At 41.0% G+C, this 26599-nt stretch overlaps 1 protein-coding gene and 1 pseudogene across 14 annotated transcripts in view; both read left to right on the forward strand.

Annotated features, from left to right (window-relative positions):
• The window catches only part of GRIA1 (glutamate ionotropic receptor AMPA type subunit 1), a 394307-nt gene that overhangs the window by 160676 nt on the left and 207032 nt on the right, over window positions 1-26599 (forward strand). The window contains exon 1 of one of the 14 annotated variants that reach the window (XM_077137466.1): window positions 22712-22750. The exons of the other annotated variants lie outside the window; for them this stretch is intronic. Coding sequence (XP_076993581.1) covers window positions 22729-22750 — 22 coding nt within the window. The 5' untranslated portion in view covers window positions 22712-22728. Of the gene's footprint in view, window positions 1-22711; window positions 22751-26599 lie in introns of those variants that run through there. 14 annotated transcript variants of the gene reach the window in all.
• On the forward strand, window positions 17555-18638 carry LOC143664542 (small ribosomal subunit protein uS3 pseudogene; annotated as a pseudogene).

Consider the following 26599-nt stretch of genomic DNA (forward strand, 5'->3'; position numbering starts at 1 on the left):
ATGGCCATGACTTTGACTTCACTTAAGCTAAGGGTAGGACTTAAAAGCTTGATAAAGCTATGGTTAAAATATAATTTGGATTTAACGGTTTTCTTTCTTCTCTTTTAACTGACTCAGTGAAAGAAAATATCCCATTCAGGCTTTGGATTTTTCCCCAGAGCTCAGCCATGGTGGGATCATGGCAACTGTGGGTCATCCACAATATGAGGGTTGAGTCCTGTGATAGATCAGGAACCCAAAAGCTCATCCTTTGTTAATTGGCATGAATGCTTTGGTTATTTTATTCCACCAAGCCAAGCTTTTCAAGTTGAAGTGTCTGAAAGCCTTACAGATTTTCAAAAGGTTGACTGAGGGCATTTTCCCTGGGAAAGTCCTCTATATGGGGACTTCAAAAAGGTGACGGATGGGATTTTGTTCAATGTCTACTGAGAGATAGGAGGGATAATCAGGTGGTGACACAGCCCAGGGTATTGGGGAGATACATGAGTTAAATTGCCCCTATAATACTGAAGGTATCAATGAGAGTTAGCATAATGGAAGCCTTATAAAAGCAATGGGTAGACTCAGGACCAACTATTTATTTAAAATTGATAAAGAACTGTGTGTCTTCATCCCTATGTCCATCAGATTCTTTTAAGAGAAATAAATGAGACTAGGAAGAAATTTTAAATGGAAAAATACTACAATAACTGTTTGGCTTTTCGGGCCTCTGAAATTCTGAGGCAGGTCAGAGAGAACATGGCAATGACTCTGAATTTAGAGTCAGGAAATGTAAGTTCAAGTGTTGGTTCTGCCTTTGACTCACCATTACTGTGAGGCCTTAGGCACAGCACCTCCCTGTCTCCCATCCTAGAGCATCCACTTCTTGCCCCTGATATAAGGGATTTAGAATATCTATGGTTCCTTCTACTCCTAGCATTCTAGAATTCTGTAATAAGCTAAAGCAAGGATATTGTTTTTAATTAATTAAATATAATGAAATATATACAGTGAACTGACTTATAAATTTTGCTTAACTTTATATATGAATTAGATGCAAATAAAGAATAGAGAATTAAGGTGAAAATCATTACTGCTCTGTAGGTCAGAATTATATGGCTTCGTAAAGGCTTGAAGGATGAAACTTGTATAAGCTGAATTGAAAAATGTAGAGATAGAGCCATTCCTCTAGCCTGGCTTTCTTCTCCTTTTGCAAGGCTTTTTTTCCTATTCTTATACCCATGCTTAGAGAGGGGACAAACATCCCAGAGATTCTTCTCGGAATAATGGAGCAAGCACTTGAGGGAACATGATATCACTTTAAGCATGGTGATAAGAATTGGCACTATTAATTGATTTATAAGATCCAGAGGGTCTGACTATATATGGCCTCTGGTCAACTGGGCATGGGTGTTCACCTGTTCTGAGAGAAAGAAAATGCTATTAACTTGAGTTGAGAAAATGGTCTTTATTGGATGTTACAACCAATAAAGGTTGTAATATCCAATAATAATAATGAAGACCAGGGAACTGATCTTTATTGGATGTTACAACCTGTGTTAGCCTTAACTATGTGTTTTCATTTAATTCTTATACTGAGATCACTCTATCACAATGCAATTTTTAAACATTATTTGGTTTTCTGATTCCAATTTGTAAAATGGGGAGAATGAGTCTTGGAAGGATTAGGTAAGGTCTTAAAGCCCAGAAATGGTATAAGCCATGACCGGAAGTTCCCTGACTCTAAAACCTGTTCTCTTCCCACAACACTTTGTTGTCTTCCTGAAGTCCCCTATTTTCCACCCTAGTTCTATCTTTATTTGGCTGTGATGCCTTATACAAATCACTTAAGTGCTTGACTTTCAGTTTGCTCATCTGTTAAAAATCATAAAAATCAAGTAAGTAAGCAAATGAACAAACCAAACAGTGAGTATATGCCCTCTGAGCCTCATCCATGGTTTGTGGATGATCTTCATAGTTCACAGTTAATTCACTTGGAAAGATGCCCCCTGCAGTCATGCGACAGTGGTGGCCCTGGACTTTAAGGGGTCCATACACAACATGAAATCAAATGTAAATTGTATTGAATAGTCACACATCTGTATTATTTTAGAAAAGAGTCCAAAGCTATCCTGAGTCTCTCATTGGAGTCTGTAACCCCAAAGTAGCTAAGAACCATCTGATTAGTAGATCTTTTTTTGATGTCTTCTGGCTGAAAACATAAGCATTTGAAAGAAATTAAGATTCGGTATATAAGAGTTCAAAGCTGAACTACCACTTGGATCATAGACCATGTGATGTCATGGAAAGATATCAGGCAAGAAATCCAGGATTCTGGGTCCTATTTTATTCTGCTGAGAATGAACTGTATGTATCTAGGCACCTATCTTTGCCCCCACTGCCTGTCATTCAAACAGTTGTTTATCCCTGCCTGCTTCCCTAAAGCAGTTATTATAAAAATCCAGTGTGATAATGTAGATGAAAGCACTCTGGGAAAATATAAAGTACCCTGAAAGAGTATGATATTAACTCTGAGATATTCAAGTTTCAAGTTATTTCACTAGTTTTCAACTGAGAAAGAGGAAAATTACAACTCCCTCAGCAAAATTTAGAACTCCTGTAGCTGATACTACATGCAAATTTCCTTAACTTTAATGAGAATTGGTTGCAAGTACAGCTTGCAGGATTCAAATGGAGACTCTTACCAACTGGAGAGCTGCTTTATATAGGACGTGTGGCAACAGAGTTCCTCTTTATCTCCTTTATCCCTTTAGTCAGTAGATTTAAGTGAGTGGTCCAGGGCCAGAATTTCTTCACCTGGGAATTTGTTAGAAATGTACATTCTTAAGCCTGACATCAGACCTACTGAATCAGAAATTCTGGGGGCGGGGCTCAGAAGTCTGAGTTTTAATGAGTTTTCCAGAGAATTCCACTGTCGTAAAAGATTATTAGAGTCCAGATCTCCTGGGGCTCTGCTTTGGCCATGGGTACTGGAGAGAATGGTGTGGTTGTGAGGACCTGGAGGAGCCTGCCTATTGCCCCCAAAGGGCTGGTGTCAGTAAAGGCACTTGTGGATGGGTCATGATGGTGGAGAACAGGTTAGTGAGCATGGTAGGTGTGGCCCAAAGCATACTAAAGTAGGCTTGTTATGTGTAAGGCCTATGTATGAGCTTCCAAATATGCGTAATAAAGGGCCTAATAATAAGCATGTAAATGAATAATGTTTATCAAGCATTTATCATATTCCCAGAACTGTTTTAAAGTGCTTTTTATGTGCTAAAAAGCCATTTTAACTTTTTAAGCCACTTACTCAACTATGCCCTTTGCTGGACTCAGAAAATATAATTGACCAAGATGAAGTCCCTGCCCTCAGAGTGCTTACACTCCATTGAGGGAAAATTAGAAGAAGTGATGATGTTTGCAGAGAACCGGGTGAGGTATCTACTCTTAGTCATATGTAAAGAGAAGTTTTTCAAAGCAGATAATACCTAAAGTTAGAACCGAAGGCTCTAAGGAGAGAAATTAGTCATTTTACAGCAGGGAAGACTGAGATTTTGGGCACTTGGATAACTATACTCCAGATCACACAGTGAATAAGTGCTAGTGCTGGGATTTGAATTCAGACTGGCCCAAATACAGAGCCCTTGCTTTTAACAATTAAGGGCTAGGCCAGAAAACAGATTGTATCAGGCCTGTCATTTCTGATAAGTTGCTAGTGGTTTCCAGAAATGCTGATGATGAGGATTCTGAGGCCCTGACTGGGCTCAACTGGAGAGAATGCCATGGTCAGTTAATGATGTCTGTCTTGTGTGCAGAACAGGGGAAAGTGTGTGTCATGTGTTTGCTGACCCTGCACCACAGAGTACCGCCTCCAGGATTTAACACAGAGGGAGATTCCTGCAGAGCTGTCTCTCATTTGTGTAAGATTGTCTCTGACTCCAAGAAACTTATAGCTCAACAGCATCAGTGGGTGCTTGCTATGTGTTATAGGAGGTAGTAAGTGATCACAATGTTATGGCTAATGGACTGTTCAGTTAGAAAGGGACTAAGTGAAGACATTGATTAAGTGTAACAGTGAAAAATAACAAAAAGATCTTATTAATTCACTATACTTAAAAATCTATAGGCAAATTCAGTTTTCACTTTTTACCTCCGTTACTTTTATTAATATGGAAAGTTTTAATATGATAGAAAATGCCTTTGTTTGAAAGTAATAGGATCTATGTATGTCAAATCCATGCCCTCATACCCAGGGGAAACATAGATTTTGAAATGCCACCCAGAAAATATGCATTCAGCATTGCTAATGGTTCATCTGCGGAGTAGTTTGGAAGTCAGTATCAATCATAGGGACTGGAAAGGTGGATATTTAAGGCAAAGATGATGATAAACTGTTAAGTTAGTGCCAGTTTAGCTGCTCACGGGGCTTACAGAGCCAGTAAGATGGCAGGTGAGCTCTTTGAGGGCAAAGACCATACCTAATCAAATGTTGTTTCCAGGATCTATTTGTTAAAGCAGTGTATGAATTGATATAATAACAATAACTGGTCCTAAGAATCAGAAGGAAACAAAAGTTGCCATCAAGTCAGTCAGTGCTTGATGATGAATTTCCTTTGCAAACCCCCTTTTCATTTTTCCCTACATTTTCTTATTGTTGAACTGTGATAAGCACTTTTTAACCCTAGATATAAACAACACTTTTTTTTTTGGAAGATTCATTTATTAGATATAGAGATAAAAAGGAAAAGGTGAACTCCGCCAAAGTCTCAAGGTCAGAGCCATTTGCCATCTCTAGGCTTTTCTCCACAGAAAGGTTGTGCTGTGAGTTGTCATCTCTCATGCACAATAACTGGGTAAATAAAGGTGCTCATATTTCAAAGACTCATTTTGTGGCTAAGGGTGACCTTGGGTATCATCATCTGGATAAACAGGATATGAAATGTGGGCCTCAACAGCCCGCACCCCAGGTTTATGCCAGCGTATGGAATTCTGATGGCCCACCCCACTCCCACTTCCCTCATAGAGTCTTGCTTCTGGTCCTCTCCCAGAGCTTTTACATCAGAGATGGTCGGGGAGCTTATCACCTTTAGACTTATTTACCTTATCTGTTTTGGGAAGAGACAAGTTTTGACAGTACCAAGAATCAAAATGTTTCTCAGGTCAAGTCATGTCGACCAGAGCAAAATTATCTGATTCATTGTACATTTTAAACATTATCTGAAACCTCAACATAGGAAGAAAAAACATGACAGGAGTCTGTGGGGAAGAGTCTTTGGGACTCAGTCTGATAAGGACTTTGCCTTTTCTCATCCCTGCCAGATTAGATAGCCACAGGGGAAAAAGTAAGACTGGCTTCTCAGTACAGGAAATGTGTGTCTTAGCGCCTTCTAGGTACAAATCCCAACATGAAGGTGTTCCAGAGCCCAGAGTTTGAAGACTCCAGTTTAGATTTCATGTTGAATGGGAGGAGGAAGAGAACCATTTAAATGTTTGCATTTAATACATCCAGGACTTAGTACCTTCCCCTTTGCAGGTCTTGTGATCCTTTCCTGCAGCAGAGAAACACTAAGTCAGTGCAGAGGAACTGCCTCAATGCTTGGGCTTTTTTTCCAAATCCTTCACCCTTGATAGGCTTCTGGATAGATGGCCCTATCACATCTCTAGTCCTTGAGCAATACTGATGCTGAAGCTTAGCCAACCATGTGCTGCTGTCTTTTGTCTTGTGCTGCTCTGTTTGCTTCTGTTTGCTATTTTCTCCTCCATTCCATGGAGAAAGGTTTAACCTGGTGCTTTGTGAGGAGCCCAGGACTACTGGTAGTTAGGAGACCTAGTTTCTACTTTTGGTTCTGGCAGTAAGTTGCATTACTTTGGGCAAATGTCTTCCCTCTTTGGGCCTTTCCAGAAGCCACAACCGCATAGTGTCAGCTTAGGACTGGCTGACTTACCCAGTTAGTGGGACCTGGATTCTGGGTTTGATTGAGTTCAACTTAACCACCATTTGCCAACTGACTTCCTCTTCGGCAGTAGGCACTTTGCGGAGAACTACAGGGTATATGCTTGTATCAGAGTTCTCTGATACCACAGTGCTAACAGGCTAACAGAGGGTGGGGCAAGAAAGCAAGTTTTCAGATACCTCCTCTGCCTGGCAGAATATATTGTGTTCTATGGGTGAAGTACAGATGGTTACAGGGTCTCAAAGAGGCAGAAACTGCATCTGTTTACAAAAAGTCATAGTAAGACTTCATGGCATTTCAGAGGTGCCTTGGAAGAGAGAGGATTTCAACAGAACACAGCCTAGTTTCTATAGCAACTTTTCCTGAGGAAGTATTATGGGCCAGCCACTGTTCTAAGCATTTTGCACCTAACTCATTTATCCCTGCCTGCCCCTCCTATGAGATTGAGGCTATGATCAGTCCCATTCTGCATATGAGGAGACAGAGGCATAGACTAGTTAGGTTCATACCATCTGTAAGTGGTAAACACTAGGATTCAAACCCCAGCCATATGCCGCCCATGTCAGTCCCTTAATCTGGGTACTCAGCTGACACTCATGATGGAAGGACACTGAATCTGGAGCAAAAAAAGACCTGACTTGGTACAAATGAGCTTGGTAGCCCTGGGGAAGTCTTTGCACCCCACTAATCATCCAGGTTCTTAACTACTTCATAGCAGTGTTAGGTACTTGCCTCCTTGGGTTGTTAAGATGCTTCATCAAAATGACAGTGATAAAAGTACATTTTAAATGATAAAAAGTCCCATACAATTTTAAATAGTAGAGGAAAGCAGAAGGAACACCATGAGCAAACATCAGGAGGTAGTAAAGCATAGGGCATTTTAGGACAGAGTGATTGTCCAGGGCAGCTCAGTGAAGAAGTGCCACCTGCCATCAGGGTCAGATTTCCCCACAATTTCAGAGGTTCCCTCCGAGGTCTTATTTCCCTTGTCTCTACCAGCCATGCTAGGCCTTGACTCTCAGTGTGGAGAATGACAAACCCAGCATCTTTTCCTGATGTTTTTAACTGTGGAAGCTTGCCCTAAAATACCAGAACATTATTTATCAGGATTTAAGCTCACTGGCAGCATTTGAAAGGAAGGATTTGATTCTTAAACCCCAGAACTAATATAGATGTTGGCACGTTCACTGCAGCCAAATTACTCATGCAGGAGTAATGATAAGGGACAGATGGAGCAGGGTGAAAGCTTGTCTGCATAAAGAAATAGACACATCTCAGCATTGTCTGTGTAGTAATATGTTACCATTGTCTTATTAAAACCTGGCAAAGCACAGTTTTCAGCCAGTGCCCAGATACCCCAAAGACTGGTGGGGAAGATGAAGGGGTACAAAAAGGTCAAATTGAAGAAAAAGGCTGTAACTCAGGAGGTATTGGGAGATGCATTGGATTAGGGTCAAAAAGGCTGTAACTCAAGAGATATTGGGAGATGCATTGGCCTAGGGTCAGAAGACCTGGGTTTGAGCCCCAGCATGGCTGATTTTAGCTGATTGACCCTGGAAATGTCATTTTACCAGTTTTCTGTAAAGTAACACAGTGGTAAAGATGTTCTTTAAAGCACCTTCCATTCTGATAACTTAAAAACAGGTGAGTTATTTTTAAGGAGAAACTTAACTATAGCTATTCTTAGGCTCCCAACTAGAAGCAAAATGTGATTCTCCATTCCCTATTAATTGCAGAGGTAAGTTTTTTGTCTGTAGGCATAATGCTGTGCTCTCTCTCAGTGGCTAGGTAATGTCATTTACGAAACCATAACAACATAGTCACAACAGCAACTGCAGCCAGCAAACACAATGTAAGTCATTTATGGAGCCAGCCCTTGTATTAAGAATACATTTTTAAATTCATTTAATTCTCAGAGCAGCCCCATAAGATGGGTAATATTACTTCTGTCATAAAGGTGAGGAAACAGAAGTTTCAGAGTTAGTAATTAATTTGCCCAAGTGGCAGAGTGGGGATTTGAATCTCATTTGTCAATGTCAAGCCTGTCCTCTTACCCACTCAGTGTATAGCTGGGAGGGAATGTGAACATGTGAACATAATGTTCCAGGTGGTCCCTTGGGCTTCAGTTCTAGAAGCCTCCCTCCCTAGAGAAATAATCTCTAAAGATTTTTTTTTCAAAAGGGTCATAGGCTTTCTTTCCCAATCAGAAGGAAGTCACCAGTGCCAGAGTTAGAGAACAGGCTAAGCAGTCCTTTCCTTAAAGTGAACTCTGACTTGGGGCAAACATGGCTACTTGATGAGAGAGGACCAGAGTGGTGGGAATGGCACGGGAGAAAGGGGCTGATGTGCCTCAGGGGCAATTTCCCCAGTTACCTGAGAGCTATCTCACACAGGATTCTCTCTTCCCTATCTGACATTGGCCAATAACCCTGACCCTGAGAAGGGTTCAAAGAAAAGTTCCCTAAAGGGGTGTCGCAGTCTGTAGGTCAGAAAGAATGGAGAAATCAGCTGCATGGACCAGCTTCACATTGAAAGCCTCTGTTCCCAAAGCACTGTTAAGTGTTGGATGTGCAAAAAGATTCATAAGACACAGCCCATGTCCTTAAGGAAGGGCTCACTGTATAAGGGGAGGCAAACCCCGGCAAGCTTGCATTAATGCAAGATGCTGAGTGCCATAATCAAAGGTAAACAACTTGCTCTGGGTGAAGAGTGGAGGGAGGATCAGACACAATTAACTCCAAAACGAGGCAGAAAGTGCTAAATGCACTAATAGAAGCTCTGAGAGTCTACAGAGGAATAGATCAATTCTGCCTGGAGCTCTCACTGAGTGGTGAGGTTGGAGCAGACCTTGAAGGACTGGAGTGAGTGGAGGAGGACAGTGATCAAATTATTCTCATTATGGGGGGAGTCAGTGCAAAGAAAAAAAACGGCCTACCTGGATTTGCTTTTCTGAAAGCAGAATGGCTACAAGCATGGAGCGGGGGTTTCAGTCTGACCTGGTTTGAATACCATGTCTGTGTAACACTGAACAAGTCACATCACCTCCCTGGAGCCTCAGTTTCTTCACCTATATGTGAAGGTCCTCCTACCTTCCTCATGGGATTGTTATGGGGCATAAATTAATTATTAATTAATTAATGTTTAGTAATGTAAGTATTTAGTAAATTTTCAATAAATGAAAGCTTTAATTATCCATAGTTTTAACTATAGTGAACATTGTCTAGTACCTCTATGTGACATTTGAGGCTAACCAGCCACAGTAGGATATTAGAATACTTTAAAAATTAAATGCGCCTATGTATTTGTTTACACCTGCCCTATTCTCAGATCTTTGCATAGCCAGGATCTTAGCCGACTCTTGGATGATAATTGTGCTTGTTTTTTGTTTTTATTTTGTTTTTGGGGGGGGACAGTGGTACAAACATCACTTTTTGTTTTCATACAGTGAAGTATTGAGGGTGTCCTCTGTGTGATATTTTCAGATCCAGTAGTAAATGCATGAGAGCCATTACCCTGGCCAGCTTCTCCACCAGAATTCTGCCCTGTCTACATGTCTGACTTTGCACAATTTCTTATTCATCATTGTGCTGCTGGGAGCCATCTCAGAATGTTAGAAGTGTAACAAACTGCAGCCAAGCATTTGTTTTACCAATGAGAGCTCAGGCTCAGAGATAGGAAGGGACTTGTCAAGTTAATAAAGAAAGACAGGCAGGGGTGGGCCTGTGAACTACTAGACCCCAGGCCTGCTAACTCACAGGCCCATGTACTGTAAACTACTCTGCCCATCCTGTCTGCCTTTGCTCTGCACACTTAGGATGTGATGAGATCAAAGATGTATTTCCTTCCCTCCATTTCTGTTCCAGCTCTGGGCAAAGCTGCAAGCAAACAGCCCTACTAAAGGTCCATGTTTTCTGTGCAGTTCCTACTTTCACAAGATATCCTTGTGGTTTTCAGAATACTGTATACTGAGTTGATGCCTTCACAGCTTGGAACCCAGTTGACAACTAATGAGGTGAGAAGATTGAAAACATTCTGAACTGGCTGAGCAGTGAAGATGAGAAGAAGGCAGGTGGAAAACATCTGTGATGACTGACACTGTAAAAAGTCCTTAAAAATGAGGAGGTTTTAAGGTTCTCGTTCCCCTCCTCTCCTGAGACCAGAGATATAAAATCTTTTGATCTCACGTGACAACTTCAGTTGATTGGTGGCAGCTAGATTGAGGATTCTGAAGCTAGATCGGGCTCCATGGAAAAAATGCTAGGATAAGGTGGCAATGTCTCGGGAGACAAAGTTGCAATATTACTGATGTATGTGTATGTATGTGCCATATAGGAAGCATTTCTGCCTTGGGGTTTTGAAAAAGTGCTTGTTCTTCAAGACTTCATCTTGGAACTTTGAGGATTGTTTGATCATTTCTGTTCTCCCTCATTAGAAGGAATTGCCCTTTCTTCTGAATATAAATAACATGCTATACTTCTACAGGATTTATCTCATTTTGATTTATACAGTTGATTTTAGTGTGAACTATTGGCATGCCTCCCTCATCACATCACAGTGGCTTTCTCAAAGGCAAGGACCTTGGTTTCTGTTTTCCCCATATTATATCACATATCATATGTTGAATGAGTCAATTAATTATTTAAGGTATGTTATGGTATTAGATATGCTGAGTAGTAATTTAGCAGAATCGTAAGAACTCATGTGGTAGAATCAGACATACTTCAGTTTGAATTCTCTCTACCGTTACCTGTTTTGAGACCTTTACCTACCTATGCCTCGGCTCCTTTTCTATAAAAGGATGATAATAATAGCGTGTACCTTCTAGGATTGGTACAGGGATTAAAACAGTTAATGAATGTAAAGTATGTAGCCTAGTTCTTATCATAAAAGCATCCAATATATGTTATCAGCTACTAGTAATATTAGAAATAGTGATTATTATCATCATCTTTATTATCTGTTGCCACTGTTCTTATGCTGGTAAATAGGATCCCCAAATCTTCAATGAGTCCTACTGTCTACTCCCTTATATATGCAAGGAAGATACACAAAGGAATATATTCAAGGGGGTGGGGGGAAGCATTGTTTTTTACTATATGGTGTTCCCCTCATACCACACTGTGGGCTTCTGTAAAGTAGAGTGCCTTTTAAGGCTTCTTTCCCCAACATAATTTTGGCTCTCTGTATCTCAGAAAAGGCCAACCCAAGGCAACGGAGTAAAGGTAGAAGAAGTTTTGCCCAAAGCCTAGGGCAGGACAGTTCCAAGTTGCATCTCTTCAGAGTAGAGACCCCTTTGACCCTTCCTCAAAGCAGTCCCTGTACCCCAGAGAAACAAATCCAGCAGGGGTTCCACAGCTGTAGTGCCATAGCCCATAATTGATCCTGCTTCCTTCCCACCCTATCTAGGAGAAGGCACTGTGAGGTTCATTCTGGAACCAGTTGGCCCCAGGTGAGAGGGTAGGTGGTGGCATGGCAGTGGTAGTGGTTGCTAGATGTGGGGGTGAGGGTTGCGGAGAGGTCAATAATATAAAGACTTTTAGTGTTTATAAAGGATATCACAACATGAAATACATGTTGTTAGTAGTATTTGGATCTGAAAATGAACATGCTTGCAAGATCCATGCCTCTCCTCTTACAGATAAGGAAACACAAGCTGTTCAGTTAAGCAGAGAAAATAGTCCACTCACTCATTTATTCTTTTACTTGGCATTATGTACACCTCTCAATGCCAGGATTGTGCTATATGCTGGGTAGGCATTCTAAGGAAGAAAGAAAGTGGCCCTGACCTCACAAACTTACAGCCTGAAAGGGCAGACATGTAATAACAAGCTAACGAACAATGAGATACAGTGCATTCTCTAATACCCAGCCCCACTCAACCAACTTTCTGGATTAACTGTATTTCCCATTCCTATAAAATATCACACCTTACCCCCATAGTGAACTGAAAACTTATGGACAGTGGTCTCTTCTCTGATCAAACCATAAATTTCTGCTTTCATCCTCTTAGTAGGAGGTATACTAGGAATCAGTACTGTTTCCAAAACTCTTTAAGCATCTGTGTTTTTATTGCAATTGGGTGATATACAACCAAAACTTTTATAAGCTGGTGAAATATGAGTCTGAAAAAAAGGTTCTTTTATTTCTTTGAAAACTAAATGAATACTTTTGAAAGGCTTAAAGATAAACATAAAGAATGTTGTAATATTAGGTGAGATAAGCGTAAAAGATTGGGGGAGAGGAACCAAAAATCTAGAAAAGTTTGTACTCTCATTTATTTTGCAAATGTCTTTAAGTTCCTATTACATCCAAAGATTGACAAATATATAAGTACTTGGGTGTTTTAAGCTGAAGGGAGTATCTGTTATGAATCATTTTGCAACTCTATATTTTAACCATCTGTTTCAAATAATCTAATTGCTGGTCTCTGATGTATCGGGTAAGAGGGCTTCTTCTGTCATTATGATTTGAGTAACATACTGTGAAGGAAACAAACTGGGTTCTGTGGCAGAGAGCAGTGGGGATGACTACTTAGGGTGAAACTTGAAGGATGGGAAGATCTTAGCTGGCCAAGCAAATGGGACCAGGAATGTTCTAGGCAGAGGGACTAGCATGTGGGCAGCTTTGATATATTGGAGAAGCTGAAGCAGTGGATGGGAGAAAGGGAAATGTTGAGGTTGTTCAGGTGATCAGGGCTCAGACAGTACAACTCTTAGAAGTCTTTCAAAGGAGTTTACTCAAAGTATAATGGGAAACCTCTCAGAGGCTTAAAGGAATTGGGGACGTGGGGTGGGGGGTCTCTGAGGGGCTTAAAGGGTCTGATTTCCATTTTCAAAAGACCATTCCTGTTGCTATGTCAAGAATCAGTGAGGAGGGGAAAAGGAAAGTGGCAAAGTGAGGCAGAAACAAATAAGTGACAGAAACCCAGACCAGGGTGGTAGTGGGGATGGAAAGAGGGAGAAGTAGAGAAATTTGTAGCATCCTTATAAGAACTTTTAACTGTTTTCTCTACTGAGTCAGCCTGCATGACCAAATTTACAGCTAATCTTTGAAAGGAGTTTGTGATTTGATGGTGGTGGGGGGAACCTACAAGAAGTCAGGCAAATTGATTTTCTTTTTCTGCCTTAATATTTATTGACTGTGTTACTCAAAGAAAGCCATGTAAATCTGGATGCACATCTGGGAAAAGGGAATAAAATATTTTGTCCAACCCACCTCAGATTTGGGTTTACAGTTCAAATAAGATAATATCTTACATGTATAGTATACTTTATAATGAATTTAGGACTTTGATACTCATGTTCCTCATTTGACCACTATGGTAGGTAAGATAGGTATTATTGCCCTTATTTCATATGTTAGCAAATGAAAACTTATTCAAGAAATAGTAATTGAGTATCTGCTGTGTTTTAAGCCCAGGTTGAACTCTGATACTTTATGAACCAGTAAGTCCTGAAAAAAAATTAGACCTATTCTTACTCTAAAGGAACGCAAAAGCTGATGAAAAAGGCAGATGTGAAAATGCTAAGTTATAGAATATCATGGTAAATATTAAGACTGAGGTTTAGAGAAAGTGTGTTAGAAATTCAGAGGAGGAAGTGATTAGTTTTTTCTGGAAGAGTAGGAAGCCTTCCTCCAGGAGGCAACATCTGACCAGTCTTGAAGTTCGTGTTGAAATTTATCAGGTGTGGAGGAATGTTTTATTTAATTTTATTTATTTATTTATTTATTTTTACATGTGCAGGCACCGGGAATCGAACCTGGGTCCTCTGGCATAGCAGGCAAGCATTCTTGCCTGCTGAGCCACCGTGGCCCTCCCTGGAGGAATGTTTTAGTGGAGTGTGTGCAGAGGCTTGGAGACCTGGAGGGAAATGGTTTGCTGTCTGCAATAAGGTGGTTGAAGTTTTAGGAAATGAGGCTGGAGAGGTGAATTGAGGCCAGAGACTTTCTACCATGTAGAGCTTTGTGGGTATATTATACAGGAGCTAATACTTTAGCTTCATTTTCTTGTTTTCCTGCATGCTTCCACCAGCTCCACATTGTAAATGCGCCCATTCCTTTTATCCCCTCTTTACCTTGCTTACTGTTTTCTAGAGTTAGTTAGTTTGAATCTCAGCCTATTTCCCCCCCACATGCTTGGAACTCTTAATTTTAGCTAGGTACACAAAGAGAACACCCCAGGATAATGAAAAATGCTTTTATTCTCAGAATTTCTTCCCAAATTCAGAAGCCTGTACCATTTTTTAGGAGGAGCAGTTTCTTTCCAAGTTCTGAGAAACTTAGAGAATTGATTCAAATTTTGAAACAAAGGGAACTAGATACAGGGTGGCAGGTAGGAAGCATTTCTCAGAAAAGGCAGCTAAGCTTTTGCTAGAGTTTCAAATGTTCGAAATTGTTCAAGAGTCCCGAGTTCCAATCCTCCAGCTAGGACAGATTGTGCTTTCTGCCTTCGTGCCTCAACTCCCCTGATAGTAAAATGGTAAGTGAGGAATAATTAATGGTTTGAGGTGGAAGAACATTAGAGTTAATTCATTCTTACTCCTTTTACAAATAAGGAAACAACCCTAAGGAGGAAAAATGACTTGCCTAAAATCATATAGAGAACCAGTAGCTTGCTCACTCATTCATTCATTCCACTCAGCAAATATATATTGGTGACTCCCATGTGCCAGGCACTGTGCTAGATGCTAGGATTGCAGTGGCAAATGATATAAACATGATCCCTGCCCTACTGGGAGAGAGATAGAATTACATTAATAAACAAACAAAAAAAGAAATGGGGTGATTAAAGGTAGTAATAAACTATGTTAGAAATAAACAAGTTTCCATAATAGAGAGTAGAAGGATGGGATGCATATTTTAGAGAAGCCCTTTCTGAAAAGAGTGTTTTAGCTAAGACCTGAAGAATGAGAAGGAGTCAGTCATTTAAAGAGGATGGTAAAGCTTTCTAGGGAGAAAACAGCATGTGCTAAAGCCCAAGAAACTTTGGAGTGGCCAGTGTGAGGCCAAGGCAAATGGGATGTGGCATGGATGCAGATATGAATAGAGGAATAGACAAGGGTCTAGAGCTTGTAGGCTCAGATTTCAAAGTGCACTTATTGATAGACTCTTGATTGTTCTTCACACCCCTGTTGGAAAGGGAAGAAAAGTACAATAACAAAGCTTTATTGGTAGAGCAATTGTTTTAATTACAGTGTTCCCAGCTTGCCATGGTGAGATTGTAGATTAAAGAATAGAAAAAAAATTATTCTGCTTTTCTTCTGTATCTGTCACTGAACACTAATTTCATTAGTGTTTAGTTCTGGAAATCAGCAAAGGGCAGGGTCAGGAGTGAATTCAGATATCAGAGCAGAGGGGATTTGGTTTCTGGTAGTGTCATTTGATTTTTGAGATCTGAAACCACTTCTCATCAGTAGCCTTATTTCTTCCTTCATTTTTGTCCTTCACCTCCTCAGTGGAAACACCTTAGTAATAAGATGCATTTTGCTGTTTTAGAGCACCTTGATGCTGTCATCTGTGGATCCCAGTGAAACTTTGGCTTGATTGATGGGTACCAATCAAATTCGTAGTTCTTCATTGCACTGTAGACTTGCTTCTTGTGCTAAAGCTTAAGAAAACAATTTGCGTGCCTGATTTCCAAATAAATAGCAAGTAAGAAGCAAAAAGTATTTTTTCTTCTACTCATTCAAGGAATAGGAATCAAGATAGCCAAAGGGAGAGTCTGGCTTCGTTTCATAAATGGTTTACCTGGTGGTCCTTGGAATAATGGTTTATTCATGCAATGGTAGACATTGCTTTGTAAGGATGGTGACTGGGTCAGAGGGAAGGGAAGCTGTGAGGCTGGCCTATCTCTCAGCCCTCTCACCTTTAACTAGTGTCCTTGCTTTCATTCCTAATCAGTTAATCTAGCTGGTTACTGTGATAGTTCCCAAAGGCTGCACCGAAGGCAGAGCAAGGTTGATTCAGCCCTCACCTGGGTTATCTGGTGAACCTCCCTTCTTGCTCCCCACAATGAGTCCGAGCACCTGACACCTTTCCCATACTGAGCACTCACCCCCGTCCCAGACGACAGCCTTAACCTCAGCCCCTGAACCCAACCCAAGAATGAACCCTGACCCCATCCTCAACTCAAAGTCCTAAACCTTGTCTCAAACAAAGCCCCTGGCCCAGTATCCCTAAGTCCCCAATATGACTGAGCCTGGTCTTTAAAAAGCTGACTACAACTCTGCGAACCCCCTGGTACATATCCACTTTATAAATAAAGCTCCTCTCCAGGCTAGAGTCTCCTTACCATCCCACCAGAGTGGCTTATAACCATAGGGCAGTGTTAGAGCCTCCTCCAGTTCAAGGCTTGCCAGTGCTTAGAGGAGGAAGCCTGTAATTTAGAACCACCTCTACCTGTTGAACCATAGTACTGTCCTTGTGTCAGCACGTGTCTGGGTTCTCTTTAGCTGGAGGTCCATGTTCCCACTGACTCTTGTATAGAAGCCAGCAAGTTGCCTTTAGTCAAACTGGGATGTCAGCAATAGACATTGGCCCTCTCAGGGTTCTCTTCCCTTGGCCTTCCCACAATGTGAATAACCAAATTACTGCAAAAGAGCCATAAGCTATGGAACACGAAGATGTGCTGCAGACCCATCTCCAGCATTGCCTGGCCCACTTGACCTTTGGTTCCTAATCTGTACATGGGCTTAAGTATCCTTCTTCTTGCCTTACCTACCTTATTGGGTATTTACGTGAGAGAACAGATATAAGAGATTTGAAAATTGTTTAGTACACTGCGAGTTATTATTACCTGTCCCAAAAGGTCAGCATTTCATCTTTCATGTTACCCAATAATAGCAGAACATAGAATAGAAAATGGCAAACTATGGTCCACAGGCCAAATCTAGCATGGTGCCTTTTTTTTGTAAATACGATTTGATTGAAACACAGCCATGCTCATTAGTTTGCATATTGTCTATGGGTGCTTTTGTCCTACAACAGCAGAGCTGAGTAGTTGTGCCAGAGATGGTATGAGCTGCAAAGACAAAAAGCATTTACTATTTGGCCCTTTACAGACTAAGTTTGCTGATGCCTGATGAAGAGGAGCAGAGTCCCTGCTCTGAAGTGGGAATGCCTACGTTTGGATTTGAACCTGCTACTTAATAGTTTTGTGACCTTTAGCAGTTTACTAGCCTCAGTTTTCCGTCTGTAAAATGGGGATAATTGTACCCTTATCCCGATAGTACTACATTAAAATTAAATGAGTAATTCTTGTCAAGTGCTTAGAATAGTACCTGACACATAGGGGAGAGTTCAATGCAGCTGTTATTGTTGTCTAGGAGATGAAACTCTGGTTTGTGGAAATGGACTTGAGGGGAACAGGACAGACACCAGACACCATGAAGTGCAACAGACCTGGATTCATATCCCTTCTCTGTCACTCACCATCTGAGTGACTATGGAAGATTAATTAATCTCCCTGAACTTCAGTTTGCTTGTGTGTGAAATAGGGCAAAGGAAAAAAAGACAAAAAATCCTCAAAGGGCTGTTGTGAGGAGTAAATGATAAAATGCATGTGAAGTGTCTAGAACAGAATTTGGGACATAGTAAGCACTCAGTCAGTGATATAACAATAATAATTCATAATAATAGTATTTTTCCCCAGATAGTTACCAACCACCCAGAACATATAGGCAGTGGAAGTCTCCAGTGTTTCCATCATCATTCCAGGTAGGAAGCTCTACTTGTAGCTAGTGATATCCTTAGACCCAGGTTTTGCAAGTTCTAAGCACATGTAAATTAAGTAGACTTTGAAGTGGAGTTGGTTAGATAGCTGTCTTGTCAGAGGCTTTTTTCCTAGGCCAATGGAACTTCAAGACTAGGTGTCTTCAGTGATAATCTCTGATTCTACAACTGTTCTTAGGCTAAGAAGTCAGTCATAGAAGACAGCACACCCTTTCCTTCCAACTGGGCACAGTGGCATGATGGAGGTACAAATTTCCAAGAAGAGAAAGCTTGTCATTGATGGCATCTTCAAAGTATTTCACTCAGGAGCTAGCTGAAGATGGTTACTCTGGAGTTGAATTTCGAGTTATACCTACCAGGACAGAGATCATTATTCTCGCCACCAGGACGCATATTATTCTCTGTGAGAAAGGCCAATGGATCTGAGAATTGACTGCTGATGTTCAGAAGAGGTTTGGCTTCCTGGTTTGGTTTCCGTAAGGGCAGTGTAGAGTTTTATGCCAAAAAGATGGCCACAAGAGGTCTCTGTGCCATTGCCCAGTCAAAGTATCTGTGAGCTACCTACAAACCCCTAGGAGGGCTTGCTGTGCAGAGGGCTGCTATGGTGTGCTGCATATCATCATGGAGAGTGGAGCCAAGGGCTGCAGGGTCATGATGTCTAGGAAACTCAGAGGACAGAGGACTAAATTCATAAAGTTTGCAGACAGCCTAATGATCCACAGTAGGGACCCTGTTAAGTACTACCTTGGTACCACCGGGCACCATGTACTGCTCAGACAGGTGTGCTGGGCATCAAAGTGAAGATCATGTTGCCCTGGGACCCTAGTGGTAAGATTGGCCCTAAGAAGCCTGAGCCTGACCATGTGAGTTCATGGAACCCAAAGATGAGGGATCCTGCCCACCACTCCCATCTCAGAGCAGAAGGATGGGAAGCCAGAGTTGCCTGCTGTGCCCTAACCAGTCCCTACTGCATAAAAAGCTTTCCTTGACAGCTGGATCTGGAAGCTGGATGTTGCTTTATAAAGACCTTTAATAAAACTTTTTGAAAGGCACATGGCCTGATTTGGTAATATGCCCTGTGTTCAGATTTTGAGGATGATAATGGCTCACTGGAGCATTGGTGCTTAGGGTTGCCTGACTTAAGATGCTTCTGGGCTTTTTCTAAACCCCTCTTGGTTTACAGAGCTAACCAGAGAATTAGCTGGGGCAGTAAATCTGATGACAGTGAAGTCTGATTGATTGCAGGGAAGCACCTTGATTAACTGACCTGTAGTTCAGGGTTATAAATCAGAATGAGATATAAATATATATGTTCTTTTTATTGTAACTCCCCATTGCACCTCCTTCTCCCACTCCTCCCAGCCCCTGATAACTTCTAATCAACTTTCTATGAATTTGCCTGTCTATAAATATTTCATATAAGTAAAATCATGATGTTTGTCCATTGTGTCTGACTCATTTCACACAATGTGAAGTCTTCAAGATTCCATCCATATTGTAGCATGTACCAAAACTTCATTTCTTTTTATGGCTGGGTGATGTTCCATTGTATATATGTACCACGTTTCGTTTGTGTATTCATCTGTTGGTGGATACTTGAATTGTTTCTACCTCATGAGTATTTTGAATAATGCTATGATTATTGGTCTGCAAATAAGATATTTTTAGGATGACTTTTCTTTATGAATAAGGAAGTATGTATTGCATATAGAAAATAAATACATTGGCCATTAAAAAAAAGACAGCACAAATATATATTTCACATCATTTTGTGAAATATCTCTGAAAGATCCTCTTTCCATAATGATATTTAAGTATATAGTAATGCTAAGCAGTTTGCCATTCAAGGTGTAATGCCCTCGTTTTGAACCCATTCCACATCCCAAGACCTGAGTTCTGTAACAGGATATAAACCTTCTTGCCTGGGGTCCACTGGTTAGGGAGATTGGGTGTTGTGGGGGAATGCTTTAGAATCAGTTGGGTTTTCATTGCTGGCCCAGAAGTACAGCTCTCATTGTCTGTTGACCTAAGATATCAGGGAATGACAGAATTTAGTGGTTTGAAAGCATGGTAGAGTATTGCATAGCCCCCAGGCTCATAGATGCTAGCTGGTCAAATTTAGAAGAATGTGGCACAAGTAACATTAACAAGCATTTATGCTTGCTCCCTTTGTCGCTCAATACAGGATTCTGCACATTGTACATACCAAGAAAAAATGATAAATTTGGAGAGCCTCTACCCTTAAGGGAGCTCTTATGCCTCAGTCACGGATGGAGAGATATAAATACATAAAAAGTTACTTGGTAATATGAAAGAGAACTAATTAGTTCATTCAATGTAAGAAATATTTGGGGACAAGATAGAGTCAATTTCCAAGAATAATACCAATGGATTGATATAGGTAAATGCTTTGTATTTATTTATTCATTCATTCATTCGTTTATCCATTCATATTCCAAGAATATTGTGTGTGTCAGTATGCAATATCCTGTAAGGATTATAAAGATTAGTATAAGCTTCACGGTGACAGAGGCATTATTTGTCTTTGTTACCACTCTATTCTAAGAGCAAACCACAGTATCTCGCCCTAGGCGACTGGCATCAATGCTTGAATTTGATATAGCTCCTTACTTAAAATTCGATGTTTGGATATATGTGACATTTATGTAACACCTACAAATTAAAATCCGTTGCTTTGATATGCCCAGCATCCATTCCCTCTTTTTCATAAGCACCTTCATTTTCTTCTGGCTGCCATCTTGGTAGGAGAGTTAAATAAAGTGCTCTGCCTTCCTTTGATCAAGAGGTGCTGAGCCACAAACTTCATTTTCCCTTATGGGAGCCTACATTGATTTCTGTTCTCAAAATAAAAGAATCCAGTAAAGCACGGGTGTTATATAAAAATTCATAGGAAGCATAGACTTCTATTGGCATTGAAAAGAAGGACAGAGATCTTTAACTATGGCTGGAAGTTGGAAGGCATAAAGGAAGGGTTTTATGGAGAAGGTGGTATTTTGGCTGAGCCTTTAAAAAATGGATTTGGAGATGAAGATGGTAGGAAGAGGGAGGACACACTGGAGTAAGAGCATAAGTGAAGGCCCAGAGCCTAAAGTGAGCCTAAAAACAGCAGCACCTCCATACTGGAGCCCAGTGAACTCATTGAAAGTCCACTGTCTGTGGTCTTATTACACTTAAATTGGAAAATATTTCTTTGCCCAGTTTCCAAGTGATCCTACTGAGTTGGAATAACCTTCCCTCTCTCTTCCATGTACTTGAGCCATGCGATGTTAGAGCTGAAAGTTCTGCTGAGATGAGCTAACACTACCCTTCCAAGCCTGAGTGATGTGCTGGTGTGCCACAGGTACCCAAGCCACACATGAAGGGCGAGAAACCTTAGAGAAGTATTAAGCTTGCTCAGGATACTTATATCATCTGTTTCTCTTCACCTCCATCTTTACCACTTTCCTCCTAATTCCCCACATTCCATCGCATTGGCCTTCCTGCTTCAGAGCCTTTGTACATGCTGTTCCTTCTGCCTAAAATTGCATCCTGGGCCCTTTGCCTGGCAGATGCTGTCACATGGTTCATTTCTCAGCTCAAATGTTAGCTCTTCAGAGAGATCTCCCTGATCTGTTATCTAATAGTAGCCCTGCCAGTCACTCTCAAGTCATCCCATTTTATTTTCCTCTCTACACTTAGTATCAAAAATGATCTTGTTTATTTGTATTTCTTCTCTCTGCTCTCTTTAGAGCTAAGTTCCATGAGATAAGGGACTTGTCTTCTTATTTACTGTTGTATCCCTATAGCACCAGCTTGCTGTCTGGCATTTACTGTGTTCAGAAAACATTTGTTCATTGGATGGATGAATAGTTAGAAAGAGTAGAAATAGAAAATTCCCATCTGAAAAACAGCACCTCCAAACTCCCCAATGAGCATAAAAGTTCAGGGTCTGCTTCCCATTAGTAGTACTTCACCAAAGAAATTTTGAGAAACTCTGACTTAGTATAATCTTTTACTGTCCATAGGGAGAAAATGAGGGGAACAGGTTTGTATATGGTCCCAAGTTTGCTTCTTTGCATTTGCTTCTCCAGAGCCACAAAAGGCATCAGAAGACTTGCAGCAGAACTTCCAGTTGCCTGTACTCTCCACCCCCATCCCCAACCCCACCCCACCCCACCCCTGCTTTTATGTCAGCCCACAAGTTGAATCTAAATTCCAAGACCAATGATCCCAGCCTACACTGATTTCTTAGCCTTATATACAGTGTTACATCTCATTGCCTCTCAGTGTCTGGTAATTAATACTCCTGTTTAATAATGAACACACAATTCTGAGTAGCAGAGGATGGCTCCTCTTCTATATCTCCTTTTGCAGGGTTTCAAGGCTGGGGTGAAGAGAGGCTCCAGGAAGCTGAGATGAATTCATTGCAAAATAAAATGCAACATTGATGCATTTCACAGCACCTAACCCTAACCTCTTCAGTACTTTCCTTGTCCTTGGCAATCTGGCCCTTACCTACCTCCAACTCGCCTCAACACCCCCACCTCCCCACCCCAGCCCTATTGGCTTTCCTGTAGTTTCTATAATGTTCCCTCACTCTCTCTCTCTCTCCCCATTCCTTTGGATAAACTGGTCTCTCTGCCTGGACATAGACACAAGATACTTAACATAGTACCTGGTGTGTAGTAAGCACTCAGTAAATACAGATTATAGTAATAGTTATAATTGCTTATTCATCAATATGTAACTGTCACTTTTCCAGAGAGACCTTCCCTAATTTAAATGCCAGGCTATAGTTGGTCCCCTTATCTCTCTCTGAAATTATCCTATATTTTCCTTAATGTAGAACTTCCTGGACTTCTGGGGAAGCTCTGTGAAGACAGAGAACATGTCATCACTGTATCCCAATTTTCTGACATTAATTTTATGTTGCTCAATAAATATTTGAGTTTAACAAATGAATGAAGGCTTTAACTACTAAATAGCAGGGAGGCCCTGGACATGTCTCAGAATTCTAAATGATTGTGATGTTGTTTTGTAGGGATAGGAACAATTTACACCCATTATGGTAATGCTTTGCATGTCATGTAAGTAAAATATCTAGGATGCAAGAGAGTAATTTTTTCAGGGGGCGGGTTGGGGGAGTGGAGCATTCTCATTGCCTTCTGAGTTATAGAAATAAAGCTTATTTGATATCACAAGGTTGTAGTCAGATCATGAATGTTATTCCCACCAATTAAGATAGAATTATATGGGGAGGGGGATGAGTGTCTAAAAGTCCCCCCACCTCCACACACGTTTTTATTTCCCTTCCCCAAAATGAAGCCACCCTGTCACCTCATTATCCACTGTTTACAATAAGGCTGCCAGATTTCCAGGGACTGAAGCCAGGAGCCAAGGAGAAATGTGGGTGTGAGAGGCCTTCAATGAAGTGATAATAAAAAAAGGAATTGCTAATACCAGGAGTTCCCTCCCTGGGAGAGAGCTGTCAGGGCGAGTGCCCAGGCTGGGAGATTTATTGATACTAAGTGGATGGTGCCTTAACCAGGAGTGATTATCAAAGAGGTTTGAGTGAAGGGAGGATGGAATTGGACAACCCTTTCTGTGTAGTGCATGAGTTTTCCTGCCCTTGCCAGTTCCTGCCCTCCTGCCTCTCCAAGAGGGACTTCCTGGCCTCATTTTTTACTCACTCTGATGTTGGAAACATTCTGCTACAGAATCGCTTGCAAGCAGAGGCCTGGGTATCTGACGCTCTGGCAGGGATCCCCAAATGAGCTGTGTATCCTGTCTCTGCCAGGTCTCTGCAGTCACTGTTCCTTCTGTCTGTAATGTTCTTTATGCACACACAGCTCCACCAAATGCCCTCTTCTGACAAGTCCCTGCTTATCTTTCAGTGTCAAACCGTCACTTCCTCTTGGAAGCCTTCCTCGTGGTCCTCAAAGGCTGGGCTTAGGTGTGCCTGTTGGAACCCTGAACTCATCCCTGTCACAGCATTACACTGAAAAATTCTTGCCCAGTTTGGCTGTCTGTCTCTCCCCCTACCTCCTCCCATTTCTTCCACCACATCCCACCCTTTCTTCTTCCATTTCTAAAGTCCTAGCAAGAAACGCCAGCCATCAAGGCTCCAGAGGCCCAACTAAATGTGTGAAACCAAATATATGACGTGTGGCGATAAATTTGGAATATACAATATATATCTCTCTCACAGGATAATATTTCATTGCAGCCAGGGAAGAAGAAGTCCTAAAAATACTATAGCAAGCATATTATAATATTTTAACAGGGTTTCTTTGCTCCCCATGTGCACTTCACCCTGTAAAATGAATTGTGCATTTTAACAAATCTATATTTAAAAATGGGGAAAATAATATACAATTTATGCTTCCTGGTGGAGAAATCCATGCTTTGGAAATTTTTATTTTGACAGTTAAAGTAGTCATTTTAAGGGCAGTGCGATGGTGCCTCAGTGGCAGAATTCTTACCTGCCATGCCGGAGACCTGGGTTTGATTCCTGGTGATTGCCCTTGTAAGAAAAAAAAAAGGTCTATAAAATAGTCATTCTAAGATGGTACCTATTGTGTGTCACAAAAGCATAGACTGTCCTCATTAAGTTGAAAAAGACAGTGGTGTGATTGGTGGAAAATGAATAGTTATTTTATAAGATGGCTCCCAAGAACAGGGGGCAGGAGATCAAAGATGACCCAACACCCATCTTATCTTGTTTTGGATCCAGTTGCCCCTTATCCCCAAACTGCAGGCCATGTGACTCATCAGGCATTCATCATCCATTCACTCATTCAGCAAATGTTTATTGGATACCTGCCTCGTCCCAGGCACTGTACAGGCTTTGAGGCACTGATGAGACCCCTGAGAATTTACATTGACTTGAGAATTTTCAGAGAATTTACATTGACTTGAACAGCTACAGACATATTTAAGTAAACATAGAAAATGATTTCAGATAATAATGATTACAGAACAAGAGATAAGACAGACTGATGTGACAGACTGGTGACTGAGGAGGGAGAAAGGAGTCGCTATTTCACTGAAGTGACCAAGGAAGACCTATGCAAGGAGATGGGATTTGAGCTGAGATACAACAGCGGGGAAGAGGTCAGAGGAGAGCACTGCAGACAGAGGAAGGAGCAGCTGGTATAGAATGTCATAGAGCTCGGAGGAACAGAAGGAAAGCCAGTGTGTCTAAAGCAGAGGACAAGAATAATGCAGGGCGAGGTGGGAGAGGTCCAAAAGGCAAGTTACCTAGGCTCAGACCTTGGACAGAAGTCTGGGAGCTTTTCCTGTGTGTAAATTAGAAGCCTGCAAAATAACCATATGAAAGGCTTTGCACATGGAAGGAAATGATGTGTTTTGTTTGGATAGTTTGATTTTTATTTTTTGATTAATAAGATCACTCTGGCTTCTGGATGGACAGTGAATTTCATTGTTGAAAACCAAATGCCATAAAGCTAAAGGCTGTGAGTACTACCTTCCAGTGCCAGGAGGGCTATAGAGTGAGTTAAGAGCAGGTTTTCTACAAAGTTCTAGTTTCAAAGAGTGATCATCAGCGAACTGGATGCAAATGCCAAATAACTAGAAAAACACAAATGTGTGCTAATGGTCATCTGCCATGTTTCCTACAGATGTCATGCTGGATTTCAGTGGGACTTTTGACAGATGACTTATGTGATTTAGTCCAAATCTTTTAGTCCATTAATGTTCAAGATGCTTCTTTGGAGCATCTTCAAGTCCATTATCTGTAAGGCTGACTGAGAACTGAGACTTACAATAAGCAACTAGGTACAAGTTATTGATTGCACTAATTATTGCACATGGCCCAAAGTATCAACAATCACATGTTAATAATATTCACCAGAAAAGGGATCTGGGTACAACAGATTTGACAACTGCTAATTTAAAGTTTAGTAGGATTTATTTGTACAGATGGTGTGAAGTATGAAGCTCCAAGAGGGGGGCATGGTGTGCATCATTTCCCAAACTTATCTAACCAAAAGAGCCTTTTTTTTCAAGGAGCATCTTATGGGACTAATGCTTCATGAAATATATTTGAACAATGTTCATATAGCATAATTTGAGACCCCATATACAAAGGCAATGTGAGGTCATGGAAGTAGGTGGTGTGGTAATAGGAACAGAGGATCTAAGAGCATTAACTTTTTCATCTTAAAAAAGTCACTGGGTAGTAATGAGGATTTAATAGCCTAATAGATGTGAAAGGGCTTCAAAGCACTCTAAAATACTGTTAGGATGATAATGACGACTGCCTCACCATTCATATTTGGATGGTAATTTTGAGCAGGCTTTGGGATGGCATTGAGGTTGGTCCCCTGGCTGGGGCAAAGTCTGTTAACCCTTATTCTGTATCACATACTAAAATGAAGATTAGTAGTTCACTGACCGTGACTTTGACTTCATGACCTTGGTCTTACTGGCATTCGAACGAGCAATGTAACCTACTGCAAACCAAGATTAGTAACAGCACTGTGATCCTACAAAATGTATCCTGTGGGGTTGTTTGCACAGCTAAGCTATTACTATGGTTAATACACTGAGGGGAAGGGGGAGAAAATCAAATAGTAGTTTGTACGAATATAAAATGAACATAAGGTGAGAAATGTACACTAAAGGCTAAAGGTTAGGCTGGGAAAACCAACATTTGTTTTCTTAAACATGTATCAGCAGCAATAGCAGGCAGGCCTCCTTATCCCTGCAGCATCTTTTTATGCTTTTCCTTGAGCTGATCGTCTGTGTGATGGAGAGACCATTAGTTTAGGAGTCAAGATATTGGCCCAGCTCAAATGTACTACCATGGCAATGTTCGTTAAGTTTCTATATCTAGGTCTTACTCCTTTAGCAGATGATTTATCATCCCTTTCCCACCCTAACAGGGTTGTTTTAGATATAAAGTGAGATAACAC

This window comes from Tamandua tetradactyla, chromosome 20, assembly GCF_023851605.1.
Source record: "Tamandua tetradactyla isolate mTamTet1 chromosome 20, mTamTet1.pri, whole genome shotgun sequence".
NCBI classification, from domain to species: domain Eukaryota; kingdom Metazoa; phylum Chordata; class Mammalia; order Pilosa; family Myrmecophagidae; genus Tamandua; species Tamandua tetradactyla.